Source organism: Antechinus flavipes, chromosome 2 (assembly GCF_016432865.1).
Source record: "Antechinus flavipes isolate AdamAnt ecotype Samford, QLD, Australia chromosome 2, AdamAnt_v2, whole genome shotgun sequence".
NCBI lineage: Eukaryota > Metazoa > Chordata > Mammalia > Dasyuromorphia > Dasyuridae > Antechinus > Antechinus flavipes.
In genome coordinates, this window is record NC_067399.1 from 495,826,631 (window position 1) to 495,845,364 (window position 18,734).

Here is an 18,734-nt window from a genome sequence, read left to right on the forward strand (position 1 = left end):
CCTTGTTGGGTTGGGGGAAACCCCGAGGTGGGGTGCCAAAGAAACCTAGTTCTAATGCAATGAAGACTGACAAGTTTGAGAAACACAAAGAAATCTGGGAAGATAGAATAGAACCTAACAAGTGGATTACACACTCAGCTCAGTCCTGTGAAAAAGAGTGTATGGACATGAAAAATTCTAAAAAAGCATAATGATGTGGAAATAAATAAATAAATATGTTGAAATAAACCTGTTGAAATTAATGAATTCAAATGATTAAATTATTTAAATTAAATTAAAAATTTAAATTTATTAATATATTTAAATTAATATATTCTATTTCTTCATACTGTATATTTATATTATTATATATAATATATTATAATTTTATATTATTATGTTGTGTAATGAAATAATGATTTATTGTATAATAATTATATTTAAATTTAAATGAATTAAATTATTTAAATGAAATTAAATTCCAGTGTCTTTGCCAAGAAAATGACTTATTACTTAAATGAATAATTAATTTAAATGAATGTTCTAAGTTACCAAACAACTCCAGTATTCACTTGAAGACTTCCACTGATTAAGAGTATACCTCCCCCACATCGGTACCATTCAATATTTGGTTGGCTCTAATGTTTCAAAATTCTTCATTTTGTTGCATAAAAATAAAAAGCTTTCCTGTGACATGACACTAGTTCTGCCTTGTGGGGCAAAGCAGAACATTCTGGGCTGGGAAATGAAGCAGTAATGTTAATGGGAAGAGGACTGAGTGGTCTGGATGCTGGGAAGGAGGCTTTATTTTATTTTATTTTTTTAAGGGGGAATGACTGCTGCTTTCTAAAGAAATCTGTTACATGTATAACTCTCCCACCCATGCATAACTCTACAACCCAAATGCATACATGCCTTTATACTACAAGCCCTCTCTTATGACCTTGTACCCCTACACACAGTCACCCCTACCCATATAGCCCCCTACCCCCAATAACTTCCAAAACAAGGGTGTACACAGATGAGTATATTACACCTCACACTCATGTGCCTTGATTCTATTTTATCACTGTCCACTTTGACGGCCTTCCCCTAGACCATCTGGCTCTTCTTCTCTCCCCCATACTGATTTTTCCAAGTCACTGAGAATACTTCCTCCCTTTCCCCAGCATTCCCCCCATTGTTTTTCCAGGATCCCTTAATTCTTGTGGCTGTTTCTCATTCTTCCCTCATTGTTTCTTTGGATAAAAAGATTATTGATTTTTGAGTTTAGGGTTCAGGACCAGGATTCAAATTCCACCTTAAAGTTTTGTGATCTTAGAACCATTTTCTACCTCAGTTTCCTTATCTGTGGAAAGTTGCACTGGATGCCTTCAGAGCTCTCTTCTAATTCTACATTTATGATCTTTCAGTCCCTCTTTTCACTCAAATCAGGGAATTAGACTCACAGAAACTGGCTGTGCCCAAGATATGCCCATCATTCATACCAGGCCTTGATCTTGAACTCTTTCATTTGGATGAATGCTCTCTCTGGCTAGATTGTGCATGTTTTGAAAGAGAAAACTAGTCCATCTCTATCATTAATTCAGTCTGATGTTGGGCAGGTCTAGCTGTAGTTTCTTTCTCTAAAATCAAAATATTGTTCTAGATAATATCTAAGATCCCTTTTAGCTTTAATATACAATGTACTATTTTCTTATGTCTCTTCTATTCTGTGATTATTTATTTTAGTATTATTTATTTGTTTATTATTTAAATGCTAATTTATTTAATGTCTAAGGCCCATTTAAACCCTAGAATTTCAAGTTCTATATCCTAATATAGGCATACCTTGCAAAAGCTTGTCCAGTCCAAATATAATTTTGCAAAAAAAAATAGTTAGCATATTTTAACCAAAATTTTCATGTAAAGTCATGAAAGCCCACAGGAATCTCAGCTAATTGTACATATATTACATTATTCCAATGAGACTTCCAAATATAATTTTATCTAATATTCAATATCACCATTATTAAGCTGAATTTTTCTCTACCTTTTCTTACCAGATGGTAAACTAGCTTTTAGAGGCTTTTCTTTCTTTTTTTAATTAAAACTTTTTATTTACAAAATATATGTTACAAAAAATAACTTTTTAACATTGATCCTTGCAAAACCTGTTCCAAATTTTCTCCTCTTTCCCCTCACCCCATCTCCCAGATGGCAGATAATTCAATACAAGCTAAATACATTAAAATCTATGTTAAATCCAATATATGTATATATTTATACAATTATCTTACTGCACAAGAAAAATCAGCTCAAATAAGGAAAAAACTGAGAAAGGAAACAAAATGCAAGCAAACAACAACAGAAAGAGTGAAAATTCTATGTTGTGGTCCAGACTCAGTCCCCGCAGTGCTCTCTCTGGATGCAGATGGCTCGCTTCATCACAACATCATTGGAACTGGTCTCAATCATCTCATTATTGAAGAGAACCATGTTTATCAGAATTGATCATTGTATAGTCTTCTTGTTGTTATATACAATGATCTCCTGGTTCTGCTCATTTCACTTAGCATCAGTTTATGTAAATCTCCCCAAGCCTTTTGGAAGCACATTTGCTCATAGGACCTAGAAATAGGACCCATCCCCATCTCAATCCCACCAATTTTCTCATTTTAATAAACTTCTATTTCTCTTTCCCTACTCCAATCTCATATAATGTTAGAGATAATTGTACCTAATAAATTTTTTTAAAAAAGGACTGAGGGAGGAGAATTTTAAAAAAGTTTTGTAAATGAGTAGAGCAAAAACGAGAATACTTACATGTACTTGTTCTCATTCCAGAGACTCCTGGTCCTTAAGTCCCTGCCTCACTACTTTTTCTGAGTCAAACATCTACTACCCTGGTCTCCCAACTTTCTTAGAGTTTATCCCCATTGGGAACTCTGCCCCATGGGCAGCTGAGGACATCCCTGAACCTCAGTTCTGGGAGGCTTGGCAGAGGCTCCATAACTGCCACCTGTCCCTTAAGCTACATGCTCAAGGAACAGCACAGAGTCATGTGTGTTGTTTATGCAGAGCAGAAAGAGCTTTAGTATTTGCAAGACAAGTATCAGGGACATCTGATACATTTGGATATGCTTTATTGGCAATCATTCTTTAAAATGTAGGGTAAGACTCCGGAGGAGCCAATGCCTTGAGCTTGATTCTGATTAACAAGGGATGGCTGCTGAAGTAGAAGTGATGGGAGCATTAGGAACAAGGGACCATTCCTTCTTGGAATTTGTGATTGAGGAGAAAAGGACAAAGAGGGAGAATCTGATGCACCCAAGCCTTAGAAGAGCAAACATCAGAGGGCTTCAGAAAAGTGACAGGAAGGATCCAAAGACCTAAAATTTTTCAGGGAAAATCAGTCTAAGAGGAAATGGAGATTCCCCAAAATGAAATTCTGGATGGACAAAAATTCTGAGGAATAAGAAAGGGGGAAATGTATTTAAAGGCTTATGTGAATGTACAGGGAACTCACTGAAAATGTACAGGGAACTCACTGGCTCACTTGGAATTTCACCAAATAATTGAAGAAGTTTTAATTGGAGGAGAAAAGAGGGAACACTCACAGAAACTCTAGAGTAGCTCTTAGCTCCAAAGAGCCCACAATATAAATTCTCAGGATCACCAAGTTTCAAGAATAAAGTTTTCTCTTGCCTTGGCTCTCTCAGTGTCTTGTCTGCCCGTTGTATTTCCTAGGTCCCACCTGTGCCCAGACAGTGGAAGCTTCAGCCGTTGTTCTTGGCTGCTCCTACCCATCACTGTCTTGGCGTTATCCTCTGGCTCCCGCTGTTTGGCAAGGTGAGGGAAAACAAGCTTAACAGTGTCTCTTCTGATGAGAGTTACTGCTTTCTCTCCAATGTGTCACAGTCTAGTGATGCTTGTGCCTCAAAAGGGATTTTATTTAAAATGTTCACATGCAGAGATAGAAGCAAGCGCGAGTGTCACAGAATGAATGCAAAAACCTGACTGAGGCCTCTGAGAAAGGAAGGAAATAAGCACGTGTTAAGCACCCGCTATGTACCAGGCCCTTTATAAAAACTATCTCATTTGAGTCTTACGACAACCTTGGGAGGTAAGTGCTATTACGGACAGTTCTCACTTTACCTAAATAGACAGTTCCATAGACCTCTCCTTATGTAAAAATAAGACAAATTTGCCTGCTAACAGGGGAAAGAAGGGAGGCAAGGAGGCAGGGAGGCAGGGAGGCAGAGGCAGGTAAAGGGAGCTGAAGACACAGGAACAAGACCAAGAGGAAGTACACTTGGGGGTTGGGGTCAGCCTGACTTAACGGAGAGGAAGAACACAGGAGTGGGGCAGAGGCACCCATGTGTGGGCCAGACACAGACACAAACTGGAGAGGATGGACTCATGTTGGGGGGCAGGGACAGACACACAGGAGCTAGACATGGAGGTGAGGGGGTGGGGCAGGGCTAAAGTCCCCTCTCTTGTGTGGTCAAGCCAAGCCCATGATCTGTGACGGCGGTTTCTCTGTTCTTTGAGTCTGTTCTGCTTTTACTTGGAGAGTATTGTTTCTTGGGGGAGGGGGAGTGGGGGAGTGGTTCTTTTAGTGGCAAGTGGTAAGCTGGATGCTGAATGGAGGGACAGGTGAGAGAAAGAGAAAGAGAGAGACAGAGAGAAAAAGGGAGGAGGGAGGAAGGGAAGAAAAGAGAGAAGGAAGGAAGACGGGAGAGAGAAAGAGAGAGGGGGAAAGAGAGAGAGGGGTGGGGAGAGACAGAGACACACAGAAATACACAGAGAGACAGAGATACAGAGAGAAAAAGAGAGGGTGAGCAAGAGAGAGACAGGGAGGGAGAGAGAGCAGTACTGTAGCAAAGTTATGTGGTATTTTGCATTATGGATTTCTTTCATAATTTTTTATGTAAAGTCAAATATATATTATTCAAATCCACATAAAGCAACAACTGTCTATATTATCCTTCTATTACAGTTCAGGAAACTGAGGCAGAGAAGGTTCTTTTTTTTCCCCTTAGGATCACATAACTAATAAGTGTCCAAGGCCATATTTGAACTCAGGTACTTCTAACTCTAGGCCCAGTGCTCTATCCACTGCACTACCTAACTGCTTCATATAAGTATGTCAAGAGTGTTAATGTTCAGAATGAACTGAGGGAGGTAGGCAAAAGCAGGTAAAAAAAAAAAAAAAACGGCATCAAAGGTGACTTTTCAACTTGTGTCACAGGGAAGATGAGACTCCAGGAAAGGATATGACAGCTATTTGGGAAGGACAGGATGATAACAACAGGCAATGGAGACCAGGGAGACGACTTTTAAACTGGTAAGATTACCCACCCAGTGCTGGTTAGCTGAGAGCTAAAACCCAAGCTAAACGATACAGCCACTGAAAGAGAACACCAGCCAGACCTTACTCAGTGCAAGTCACTGGGTTTTGATCGACTGTACATCAGGGCACTGAAAAACCTGGCAGATGTGATTATTGAACTGCTGTTACTGATCTTTAAAAGATCATAGAGAATAGGGCAGGTTGCAGGTACCTGCATACAAATGCACAAAGGATGGGAAATTAAGATGGGGCGCTCCAGATCCTAATGTAAGCAGGCATATTCCATCTGGAAGCACGATAGCATATGGTACAATACTAATTATGTGTAATGCTATTTCTGTGATGATTTGAGGTATAATTGCCACAGAATGCAATGTGGAAATGGAAAGGTATTTGAATAAATTAAAGACATATCCAGAATAAAATAAGGCTTTCTACTTATTGTTAGTTTCTCAAGACTGGCGATGGTGGTGATTATTGGTTTTTTGTGCTCAAAGAGGACCCTAATGACCTCACTATATTGGGCCAAGATACAGTGTGTGATTATGGCTGGTCAGACCAATGTGACCTTGAAAGGCTCTACCACAGGTTGGGCACAAATAATCCTTATGAACAATCAGAGTGGAGATGGCTCTAAATTTGTGTACCTCATGTTTCTTTTAAGCTACTGAAATTTTGGTTTGCTTATTGAGGACACCATAATGAGCAAATGAAGACAAATGAAGACCAATTTAAAAAAAAAAAAAAAAAGAAGAGGATAGAGCCTATGAACTATAAACCAGTGAGATTACTTTAATTAACAGCAAAGTTTCACAATTTATTATTACGGGAATGATTTGTGAGCATATAGAAAAGGAAGCAATCATTACTAAGAAGCAGCATAGCTTTATCAAAAATAGATCTGTCAGATTACCTATTGGGAATAGGTTATGAGACTAAGCAGAGAAGCATCACGACATGTTGAATTGTTCACTTGTGTCTGATTCTTTGTGACTGTAGCAAGCCAGGTCCTTCTATTCTCCATCTCCTGATATCTCCAGAATACCAGACTTAGAATCAGAGAGACATGGATTCAAATCCTGCTGCTGATACTGGCTCTCTGACCTTGATGACCATGGGCAAGTTCACTCATCCTGAGCCTTAGGAGACTAAGATGGTAAGTCACTGCTGAGTTATGATTTGAATCAGAGGAGGGATCAGTTCCTTGAGGTATTGACAAGACTTGTAGATAAGGATAATATAGTAGATATGGTTTGTCTGGATTTTGATAAGGGATTTGACAAAGTTTCTCATGGTTTCTTTGTGGGCCAGAGGGCAAGATGTGGTTTCAGTTATAGCACAGTGGGGTATAATTTAGAAGTGACTGAATGACTGGACCAAAAGAATGGTCATTAATGTCAAGTGGAGAGAGAGTTTGAGTTGAAATACCCTAGAGATTTGTCTTTGGGCTTGTGGTGCTTAAGGGTTTTTATAAATGGTTTGGATAAAGGTATATTTGGCATCTTTATCTGACTTGTAGATGATATAAAGCTGGGGAAGATAGTTAACATATTGGACTGCAGAATCTAAAGTTTTTGATTAGGATAATGGCCTGAATCTACTAAGATTAAATTTAACAGGGATACATGTAAAATCCTATGGCAGATTTAAAAATCAACTTCACAAACCCAAATGGAGGTGTTGTAAGTTGGATAAAATTTGTGTGAAAAAGATCACGGATAGGGAGGAGGTGTAATGCACCACAAGTTCAATTTTAGTTAATAGTGCAACATGGCAGCCAAAAATGCTGATCTGAAGTTGTTTTTAAAGAGGTATCATGTCTAGAACAGCTGAAGTCAGAGTTGCTCTCTGTCCTGGTCATATCACATTGTGTTAAGTTCTAGATTCCACATTTTAAAAAAGACATTGTTAAGCTAGAGGTTTTCCAGAGAATGATGAGGATGGGAATAGAAACCATGCCATATGGGGATCAATTGAAAGAACTGGGAATGTTTAACCTGGAAAAGATTTAAGGAGGACATAACAACTGTCTCTTCCCTGAAGTATTTGGAGGACTGTCACGTGGAGCAGGAATTGGACCTGCTCTCTTTGGCTCCACAGGTAGACATTGAAAGGTGGTTAATTTCAACTCAAGGTAAGGAAGAACTTCAGGCCAAAGAGGGATGGGCTGCCTCGGGGACAGCAGATTTCTCCTTAATTAGAGGTCTTCTAGAAAAGGCTGGATGACCATTTGATGGAGATTTCTATAGAGGGATGGGTTGAACCAGCTGGACTTTCAGATTCCTTGTGACTCTTGAGATTCTGTGCTCTTCAATTCCAACATTGCATCCTATGAGATTCCTTTAAGACTTTAACAGTCTCTGTCTGAGTCTTCAAGGTCTAACTTTCTTTCTCCTAAGGTATCTTCTACCTATGCGCCAATGACTACAGTTTTAGGATCCTTCTTGTTAATTATTTGACTGAGGTGAGTGAATGTCGTGTGTGTGCTCTGGAATGAGGGAGAGGGCATCTTCTAAGTGGTATATGAGAGAAAGTTGGTCCTAGGAAGTGATGGTGGTTCCTGGACAAATCTGAGCTAATTCGATTCTAGTCTGAGTGAAGGTTTCTCTCTACCTGTGTTATTTGTCCTTTTCTAGTTGGTTTATCTCTTTGTTTTTTGCACACTAAACCATGGGGTTAAATGATGCTTAAGCAGAAGCAGTACCTTTATCATTTCTATAGCCCATGAATTGACAAAAAAAGAAAGAGAATGTCCACTATAATGTCACAGCTCAAAACATCCTAGGCTTGGAGAGAGTTTTTGAACTCCTTCCATGGATGGAGACAAAATCTCCTTTTCTCCCCTCTTTCTATATGGGGAGAGTTCCCCATTGGTTCATGGTTTCCCTCACTGGAAAGAACCCTGGGCCAAGAAACTAGGGATTTGGTATCTAATCTTAACTCTGCCACAAAAGACATGTCTTCTATTTTCCCAAATAATGGAGGTCGGACAAGATTATTCTAGGGGTTCTTTCAGTTTTGCCTTTTTAAGGTCTGCTCCAGCTCTGACATCCTGTGTTCTTTCAGTGTCCCTTCCTATGTTCCAAGTTCTCCAGCCAGGCTACAATCCAAGGAGATTCACAGGAATGTGAGCGAATGGAGTTGGAGGTGGAAGGTGGCGATAACAAAAATGTGCTAGAAAATCCAGAGGAGGGGGGCAGCTAGTGAGGACGGATCTCTGGGCTTCTTTAACTTTGCCTAAGTTTGGTAACAGAGAAGGTTATGAGAAGCATGTTCCTCTGAAGGCATGAGAGTGGGACGTCCTTCAACACTGCTGTTGTATAACATTTTTTATTATTACCATTGTTCAATGTAGGGGGGTGTAACTTGTGGCAGGTTATATCCCCCACACCCTCATGCCTAAGGCAGAAACAGGAATAGCACAAACACTCAGCTCCAGTTGCAAACAGTTCAGACACCCTCTTCTTCCACGATGGGGAAGAGAATTGTGCAGCGGAAGGAGCCCTCAGCTTGGGGTCTGGAGTCTGCTTCTGCCATCCACTAGCTGCGTACCCATTGGCAGGCTGCTTAATCTTTCCGACTCTAACTGATCTGTAAAATGGGGATAAAAATCCCTACCTTGTCACCCTCATGGGGTTGCTGAAAGCATCCAATGAGACAATGGATGTCATAGCCCTTTGTAAACTATAAGACTTATAAGCAGTAATTAGCTTAGGAGATTGTAAGGCGCTGTATCAAAATTAAGGGGACTATTATTATTGTTATTTCTACCCTGAAAATTCAGTGGTCAAGTAGAGTGCAAATCCAAGACAGGAGGGGCTTAGAGGAGAAGCAGAGGAGGCAGCTTTGGCTTGAGGGGGGAATTACCTGCTGGGGAATGTGCAAAAGTGAGGTGGGTGCGTCCTTTGCAGATGCACGCGGGTACGTGTGTAAGTGTGTGTGTGTGTGTGTGTGTGTGTGTGTGTGTGTGTGTGTTGAGAAGGAGAGACAGAGAAAGGGTGTGCATATGTGTATCAGAGGAGAATAGGAGTGCACACATATGCGAGAAACAATGTCTGTGAGATGTATGAGAAGATGTGTGTGGGAGGGGCTGCAGGTGTGTGTTTTGGAGAAGGGATGTGTGTGTGGGGGGGAGGGAGACTTGACAGAGGTGTCGAGCAGCCTGGGGCTTCCCAGGCAGGAGGCCCCAGCTGAGCCACACGGCTGCTTCAGGAAGCCCTTGACCCCAGCCTAGCCAGGCGGGAGGGGGCGGACAGCAGGGAGCTCCGGCCTCCTCATTCGGTCACGTCCACAGACAGGAAGGCCTTGATGGCGGGGAATTTGCTGCAGGAGAAGTCAATGAGCAGCTGCTTTGTGCCGCTCTTGAGGGGGGTGATCTCGAACTTGAAGTTGGAGCGCTCCTTGGGGAGAAGGTTCGGCACGCTGAGGGAAGAGAGGAGAGGAGAGAAAAGTCACCTCAGTCTCCTGGGACACAGCGGATCGGGCAGTGCTGCCGAAACCCGTCGGGACTCGGCTCCGGCCTTGCAGCCGTGTGGCCTTAGTTAGACAAGTCCCTCGGCATCTGGGCCCCGCTCCCTCAATTTCCCCTTCGGGACTAGGGATCTGAGAGGGCCCTTCCGGGTCTGAGGTTTCTCTTCTACGATTCCGGTTCCGGGAGCTAAGGGAAAGCTTTGGGGAGTTGGTGACTCTGGGAGACGTCCCCTCAGGGCAGTTAGGAGCAGGCCTCGGGACGGCCCCAAGTCACCCCTCGAGCTCCGAAGTCACCTTGTCTACCCCTCATGAATTTCCTCAACTTTCCAAACCCTCCAGTGACAAGGAACTTGCTGCTTCTTGGGACCACGATTTCCTTGCCAGGAATGTTAGGAAATCTCGTGTAGCGAGCTCCTCCCCAGCAGTCCTGGATGTGCCTTCTCCGGGGGAAGAGGGGAGCAAAGCTCCCTGCTCTGCACCAAAGCCCTAAACCTAAGTGAGCCCGAAGGACAGGGACCTTTTACAAGGTTCTCTTCCTTCGGTCACCCTCGAGACCAGTAACCCTAGTCTCATGGGGAGCCTGATGATAATAAGTTCTCTATTTAGTCATAGAATTTTGGAATTTAAAGATACTGTGGAGATTATTGCATTATTTATATATGCAGATATATCAAATAGGACTATATTCTTCTGAGGAAGAAACTGAGAACTAGAAAAGAGAAGTAATTAGCTTAATTCACAGGTCAAGTTGGCAACATAGCCCTAGATCTCAGGGCACCCAGTGCTATGGAAAACTCTGTGGGTTTATGTGCCAGAACCTCAGGCCTCTGTGAATGCCCATCAAAGGGCGTTACCTCCTTGACCTCTCTCCCCCATCCTTGCCCTACAGACTGTAACCCCTTGGTCTCTATAGCAGCTAGCAAGGACAGGTGGAGATGGGAGAAGCGGTGGAGAACTCAGGCCCCAATTTGTCTCACCCTAAGGACGCCATTGTCTCTGAGCCTTGGGACAAGGACCCCCAGTCACTTAGATCTAATCAAACCAGCTTCCAGAATCACGCTAGCCCAGGGCTGAGGCCCCCAAACTCACCCGATCTTGAGATTGCCCCGCATGAGACCGCTGCCTTCCACCGTGAGCACACAGTTATTCACTGGTTCATCTAGGGGGTTGGCAAACCAAACGCGCACCCTTACAGGGGTCTGCACTCTGGCCTGGTCCATTAACTGCGGGAAAAAGAGGCAGATTACATCATGACATTGTTGCCCGACCAGTGCCTGCTCCTCTGTACCTGACCCAGAGTGCAACGGGCAGTGGATGATGTAAGCCACAGTGGAGTGTTGGGGAAACGATGAGGAGTCAGGAAACCTGGCTTTTCATTCCAGCTCTGCCCCTGACACCCAGATTTAGAAACTCGGGAAATTTAGAAACTCAGAGTTCTCACAGAGGTCATCTAAATCAATGCTGCCAAAGCAAATTCACATGTAATTGGGGATAATTTAATAATAATTGGGAAATATTTAACAAAATAAAATTTAAAATACAATGTAGATAATGTTAATATGAGGATGTCCCCTGCAGGTCTCTGCATGATTTAATGGTCTCACTTCTATTTAAGCTTGACACTTCAAAGCTAGAGCAACCCTCTTTTTTAATGGATATAGAAAGTGAGGCCCAGAGAAAAGAACTGAGTTCTCCAAGGTCACTCAGAGGCAGTGACAGAGCCAGGAAAAGAACTCAGGACACGTGGTGGCGAGGGCAGGGGTCTGTCCATTATGCTCTACTTTCTCTCCCAATTTGGTCCTGGGAAAAATATTTGAAAATTGACTCCAAAAAATTGGAAGTTAGTTGATATTATTTACAATAATGCATGTCATCATCATCATCGTCATCATCATCATCATCTCTTAACATAGCATGCGAGTTTAAACTATTCAGATGGACCAGTGACCTCCATGCTGTGGCCAGCCTCACCCATCGATGTCTGACTTCGCCATGCATTCAGGTCCATGCTCTCCTGGGTCACCAGAGGGATCCTCCAAGAGCCTGGGGCTTTTCTCAGTTTCTCCTGACACCATGTTGATAGTAGTGGAGGATTATTCCTCACTCTCACTACCTGATGATACGTTTTTTGATTGGGTCTTTCTTCAATAGCATCCTTTATTCTGGCTTTTATTTGATGTTTCCTTATTCATCATGTGTTGCAGCCCGCCTCCATCCCCTTCTCACCTTCTGTGCACCTCTCTATCCCTCCTCTGGGATCCTTGTTTTAAAAATTCTTCAGAGACTGTAGTGTTCCATGTTGTGCTTCCAGACAACCAGAGCAGAAGCCGCTGTGTTAAAAGATGGGTCTTTGCTGATGGAAGAAGTTTGTCGTCATTAAGAGAGCTTTGTAATTTCTGCTCTGTCTTCTGTCCAAGCTATTCTCATAGATAGACAAATGTTGTAGGTCATCTATCCAGCTCTGTGTTATCATCTGGGCTGAAGCCTTCTTTCTTCACTTGATTTTGCCAGTGTGGATGGGCAGGTCCGAGCCTGGAGCTCCTAGGAGCTGTGCCGGGTTCTGGAGGGAGATGCAACTGGCAGAAAAAGCTCAGTCTTCCTCATGCCTCCAGAGGTGGACTGAGCAGAGATCATCCCAATTAAAGGGGATGATAAAATGACAACATCCTTGGAATATATAATTTGCCTTGAGAGAACAGTAGGGATCGCGAGTGAAAACCAGTATTGGAGTCCACAGACCAGGACCCAAATCCCATCTCAGATACTTGCTGTCTGCTGACTTTAGGTAAATCACTTTTTCTGGTCCTAAATCTCATTGGTGAAGTGAGTGGGGTATGTGCTAGGCTACATGACTGAAGCTGGTGCTACTTCTCTAACCAGACGTGCCGCATGAGCGTGTATGGGACAGTCCATTTGTCATCCCCCAGGCTCTTCTTTTAAAGCCATCTGTGTTAGAGAGGAATCCTCCGGGCTTTGCTTGCATAGACTGGTCAGGCCTGGGGAAGAGCTCTCAGGTGGCTCAGGAGGCAGCTTGGAAGGATGCTGGTCTCAGCCTGGAGTCTGGTTCGGGCTTCTGGGCCCGAGGCTCAGGCCTTTTGGAGACCCAGTTTTTTTCTCTCCAGTTTTTGTTCCTCCTGGCTCACCTCTTCCCCTCTTGTGAGACCAGCATCCCCCACGGGTGGGCAGGCCTGCAGGGGCTGCCATGGGTGGAGCCCTGGTCTTGTATATCTCCAGGGGATTTGTAGTTGAGCTACCCGTGTCCCTGATAGACAGAGGCTAGGCTGCAGATGGTCCCCACATGCCTGTCCTCTGCAGGGGCCATGAGACTCCAGAAGCAGGGCCTTGAGACCCCGGTACCTCAGTGCTCTCAGAAGAGGACAAAGAGGGGCTTTCTGGGAGCCATGCAAACTGCATCAAGTCCCAGCCTGAAGGTGACCCTTCAGGAGACTCTGCGTTCTCATTTCTCTTCATCTCAGATTCATTTGTAAAGGGGAGGATGTGTCTTATAACCTCATAAAGTCAGATCCTTCTGAGGATCCAAGAAGATAATGGGTGTGATTAATCCATACTAATAACGTGTTTAATAATAGAGAATGAGTATGTTTTATTTATAAATTGTAAACTCCACATATGTGTGAAGAGCTTCATATTTTTTAGGACTTTAGAGCTGGAAGGCCTTAGAGGCCCAAGCTCTTCACTTGACAGCTGGGGACACAGGCTCAGAGCATCAGAGATCTAGTTAAGACCCCCTCATTTTAGAGCACCTGGGAGACGGTGACTTGTCACACCAGGAGTTGGAGCAGAACTGGATTTGAGACCCAGGTCCTGTGACCCTGCTCAGTGCTTCCATGCTAATATCTCTCTGCTATAAGCGCGATACACAGGCTGGGGAGAAAGGCTGAGGTCCTTGGAGAGCAAACCTCAGTTCAAGCTGGAGAATCCTCCATCAGAACAAGGACTCGGCCTACGACTGAACTTGGAAAGGAGACCACCTCAGAGCCCCTTGTGGGCCACAGACCTCCACGTGCTCAGCCCCTGAGAGACAGGGAACTAACAGGCCTTGGGCAGGAGGATGAGCAGCCAAGAAGAGAGCAAGCTCCTGAAAAACTGGGAGTCCTGGCTTAGTCTGCCAGAGCCTGACCCAGTGAAGACTGGTTGTGCTGTCCTGGCTTCCTGCCTGGGTGTGTCCCAGTGCCATCTGGGAAGTTCACAGATGTGTCTTAAACCAAAAAAGTTGGTAAATATTGGGACAGAGGAAAAGAGAAAAGCAAAAAGTCTGTGTGACTATCTGTGCCCTCGGGCATGTGAATATGGCAGCAGAGAAAGAGTGGCACAAATCTCTGTGCTGAGACTCCTGGGCCCTGGGCAGTAGTTATGTCTCTACCAGGTTCCCCCGCTCTGAGTGTATTTAGGAAGGATCTTCTCTGGAAGAACTGAGGGTTTGGGGAAGGGCGGGGATCTCAGCCCTGGACCCTCAACTCACAGAGTCTCTGCCCTTCGCTCCCCTCCCCACCCCCCACAGTAGGAGAGTCCTACCTCCAGAGTGAGGGCAGGGTTGTCCAGGATGACATCTCTCTCCACTACGACCTCGGCTTCGTCCGTAACCTGACACACGGCAGTGATTCGGATCATATTGTCAGCCGTCAAGAAGTTTTCATACTGAGCGTATGTGAGCCTCAGTGGGTACTCCGCCTCTGCAAGGAGAACCCCAAGACTGAGTGTGGGACAGTGTGGGTTTTCTTAGGAGCTGAGTGTGAAGCACTAAGAGTTTTCTGGTCAACATGAGGGGGCTTCCCTCGCAAACACTGATTTAAAAAATGTCTCCTTCCCGGGGGACGCTGAGGTGGCCACTGGGCGCTCACAGCTGCCCTGGAGTTAGGTGAGACGGCCACCCTGCAAAAGGGGAGCAAACCCCCGGGAGGCCAGGCTTACATAAGGGGGACTCTTCGAGATTTCTGGGTCCAGAGGGCCACCCAATCTGTGAGTTACAATCTCCTTTCTACCCTCACTTGCCAGAAAGTAGTTGAAGCCACAGCTACATTTGAATTAAACAGAAACTCGCCAGGATGGCGTATCCCAAACTCGGGGTGAACTCGCAGGGGGCTGGCTAAGGAGATGTATGGAGCCAAACTGGCAGTTTCTGCTCTGGTTCCGGACCCTCCCAGCTCCCTACTGGTCTCATTGCAAACTGTATGGTGGTTATGGGTCTGTATCTCCATCCTTCTCCTTTATCGGGGGGACTCTAGAGCATTCTATCCACTGGGAACTTCATAAGGTCAGATCCTTCCGAGGATCCGAGAAGATAATGGATGTGATTAATCCATACTAATCCACTTGGAAAATACCAGTGGTGCAGGCTCATGTATCACTCTATGGTCTCAAGATGCTTCACATACATTACTGCGTTTGATTGTCACAACAACCCTGTGAGGTAGGCAGAGCAGAGATTATTATTCCCATTTTATAGATGAGGAAATTGAGACTCAGAGAGAAATAATTTGCTTGTGGTTGGGTTAATGGTAGAGACAGGCCTCAAATCCAGGTGTACTAGTCCAGTGCTCTTGACATCATACCTTATTTCCATTTCCCCCGGAGGAGGAGAGGACTAAGGTTTCTTTCTTTCCCTTCTCCTCCCCTCATCCTAGCTGGAAGGTAAAGGTATTGGGGGCCTCTCCCATGGTCAGACTCCTCGGGGGACCAGGCTGGCCCTTGTCCCTCTGAGTGCACTCTGGGAACCGGGCCCCAGCACCCCACAGCCGCTCTGCAGATATGCAACCCCAAATGCAGACTGCTCCTGAGAGAGGCAGAGAGAAAAACGAGCCCCCACTGCCGGCCCCAGCTTCCACCCCTGGCACTGACAGAAGTGAAGGAGATGATCTCTCTGTTGTCCTTCACAGCTCGATGTTCTAGATACCACAGCAACAACCCCCTACTCAACCCCGCTCCCTGCCTCTAGTCTTCAAGGAATCTGTGGAAAGCGCCTCCCTTCCCTGCTTGAGACTATTCAATTGTTTCAAAAACAACATCCCATTGCTTGTGGGCCAAGGGCAAAGTCCCAAACCCGGCATTTAGAAGTTTATAATCTGGACCCAGCCAGCCTTCCTGGGAGGCTGCTCAGAGCGAAGAGAGCGAGAGAATGTGGGGCCTGAAAGTTAGGGAGACGAGAATTACATCCAGCTCACGGGCTGTCACAACGTCAGCTCCCTGATGTCAGAGTCCGTAGTTCAGGTGTATGAGAACTAAGGACAGACAACTCCTCATTGCTGTCACTTCCCACAATGCAGCACGGAATCAATAATCACTCAATAAATCTTCACTAAGCAGGCAGCCTTCTAGGCCAAAGATATCAGAGAAACAGGGCCTTTTATTCCACCGAGGGGGTCGACTCTCCTGCCTTCTGGGAGGAAATGCTACCTGAGCTAGTGTACCTGGGGTTGGTACCTGGGGATGGGAGGGCAATAATCTCTGGGGCGTCTCCCTTCTTTGTAAGGCTGAACAACGTCTGCCGGCTATAAACTGTGGTGGAAGAGAGAGCTGTTAAGGAAAAAGTTACCTTCTTTGGGGTCCAGAGAGGCGGTGATGGAGTCCTTCCACACCTCATGTACCAGAGTCCCGTTGTAGACAATCGTCCAGGCCGTCATATTCACCGTGACCGTCTTCCAGTCGTCACTCTGGTTTTTGAGCTGCAGAACCAGGTTGACCTCTTTCCCCACTTCCAGGGTGCCATTGACCTTGAACTTCCCAGAGATGGAGGCTGGCTTCTCTTCTGGGTTTACGCCCCCAGCAGCCGTGGCCCCGAAAGTAGAAGTGGGCTTCATTTTCTGTAGAGCCTTGTTGAATATCTCCCTCTCCTCTTTGGAACCTGTGCAAAGGGGCAGGGACAGGTGTTGGAGGAGCCTTAGGTGTCTGGAGGCAAGAGCACCATACTGTAAGAGTTTGGGGTCTAGTTTTGTCTTTGCTATTGACTTGTTCAGTGACTTTAGGCAAATTGCTTTCCTTCATTAAATTTCAGTATTCTCACCTATAAAATGAGCAAGTTGGTCTCCTGGATACTTTCTACATAGGTTCTTTTCAATTTTAAGATTCTAAGTTTACTTTTCTTGTGCAGTATGATAATTGTATAAATATGTATACATATGTTGGATTTAATTATATTTTTTAACGTTTAACATATATTGGATTACCTGCCATCTAGGGGAAGGGGTGGGAGAAAAAGAGGGAAAAATTTGGAACACAAGGTTTTGCAAGGATCCATGTATATGTTTTAAAAATAAAAAGCTGTAATAAATAAAAAAAAAGATTCTAAGTTTGATTTATTTCAATTCCACCAACATTTATGAAGTAGCTACTACAGAGCACCACTACTGGGCCAGGCACTAGAGATACAAACATTGATACAAAACAGATGCTATGCTTAAGGATTGATTCTTAAGATCCTGAAATCTCAGGGTCTTAGGGCATTTCTAGGCATGACATTCTATGTTCTAAGGTCCAGCTCTAACAGCCTCTATTTTAGGTCATAATTGTCAGTGACTGTGAGCTAATGTAAAGCTCCCATTCCTTATATTTCTTACAGAATAAGGCATCTGGATGGAAAGAAAAGAGGATGGAATTATTGGCCCTGCCCTTCATCTCCTCCCAAATTGACCCCAGGAAAGTTCAGCTCAGCTTTTAAGGGAGAAGGAGACTCAATCAGATTACCAGAACATCCAGGTCCTTGCAGTGCTGGTTTCTCTTGGCTTCCTCCCATCCTGTAGCTGAGAGACAGGCTGAACACCTGGGGCCAAGAGCTATGCTGGTAACTGTATTTTCGTGCCCAAGTTATCTGCAGAAAGCGGCTCCCACTGGGGCTGGGGCTGGGGCTATGTAGGTCAGCTGCTGGGGTTTGCCCAAGGATCTGAACTTCCTAGTCCTGTTTTCAGGCTTTAGCATTTCTGTGAAGCAAAATGCTTAGCAACTATTTTTATGAGCTACTCCTTTAGCGTCATTAGGTGAGGAAATTGAGGCTGACTGGTCAAATGACTAGGCTTAATGTCACACAGAGGCTGGAACAGAGTCCAAAACCCAGGTTAGGTCACCTGGATGCCATGGGTCATTCTCCCCCTTAAAATAGTATCATGGATCCAGTCGGGGGAAAGCAGTGATCAACAGCCCAGGTTCTAGATCTGTCATTTGTAATCACACTCTTGTGTGATCCTGGGTAAGTCATTTTACATTTCTGAATTTCAGTTTTCCCATTCCCAGTTAAATGGGATACCTTCCTTGCCTTCTACCTGAGAAGGCTCTTGTGAGGCAAAAATAAGATACTCTCTATGAAAACTTATATACAAATGCTTCCCTTTGTAACTACACTTTATAAACTGCTTGTTAGAATAAATTGTGGTCTATTTTTAAAAGTTTTTTTTTGTTTGTTTCTAGTTTCGTTTTGTATTCTAGGACTTTTTGCCATAACATATTAGCTTGAAATGGGTCACACTCTCAAGTCTACCTCCTTAGGATGCATGGGACATTTATTTACAGAGGTCTATTTTCCTTCTGTTCTCTCAGGGACTTCCAGAGGGAAGCACCTTGTGACTTTGGGCTTGGAGACAGACTCCACCTTGGTTATAGATCCTTATTGAATGATGACATAAAGCTGACTGGGGAGAGAGCAGGCAGTGTCGATATGCAAAAGAATCTTTTTCTTGGCACTAATTTTGCCCAGGACTATTTCCTACATAAAATATAGAGAATATCAGAGCTGGAAGGGATGTTACAATGGATGATGTTACCTCTGAAAGGGACCTTATGGGCCATGTACTCTAACCCTCTCATTTTATAGATGAGGAAACTGAGGTTTGGAGAGAAGAGATTTATCTAAAGTCAGGCATTGATGCAGGACATTGATGGCAAAGCCAGGACTAGATCCCAGGCCACTTGATGGCCAGTCTCCTGTGCTTTTTACTACACT

At 44.3% G+C, this 18,734-nt stretch overlaps 1 protein-coding gene across 1 annotated transcript in view; it reads right to left on the reverse strand.

The window, feature by feature from the left end:
* Nucleotides 1-9,263: 9,263 nt before the first annotated feature.
* The window catches only part of TGM3 (transglutaminase 3), a 40,715-nt gene continuing 31,244 nt past the window's right edge, over nt 9,264-18,734 (reverse strand). Inside the window, exons 10-13 of the mRNA XM_051979966.1 lie at nt 16,338-16,646; nt 14,321-14,478; nt 10,874-11,007; nt 9,264-9,736 (exon numbers count right to left, since the gene is read on the reverse strand). Of these exons, the coding sequence (XP_051835926.1) occupies nt 9,589-9,736; nt 10,874-11,007; nt 14,321-14,478; nt 16,338-16,646 (749 nt within the window). The 3' untranslated portion in view covers nt 9,264-9,588. The remainder of the gene's footprint in view (nt 9,737-10,873; nt 11,008-14,320; nt 14,479-16,337; nt 16,647-18,734) is intronic.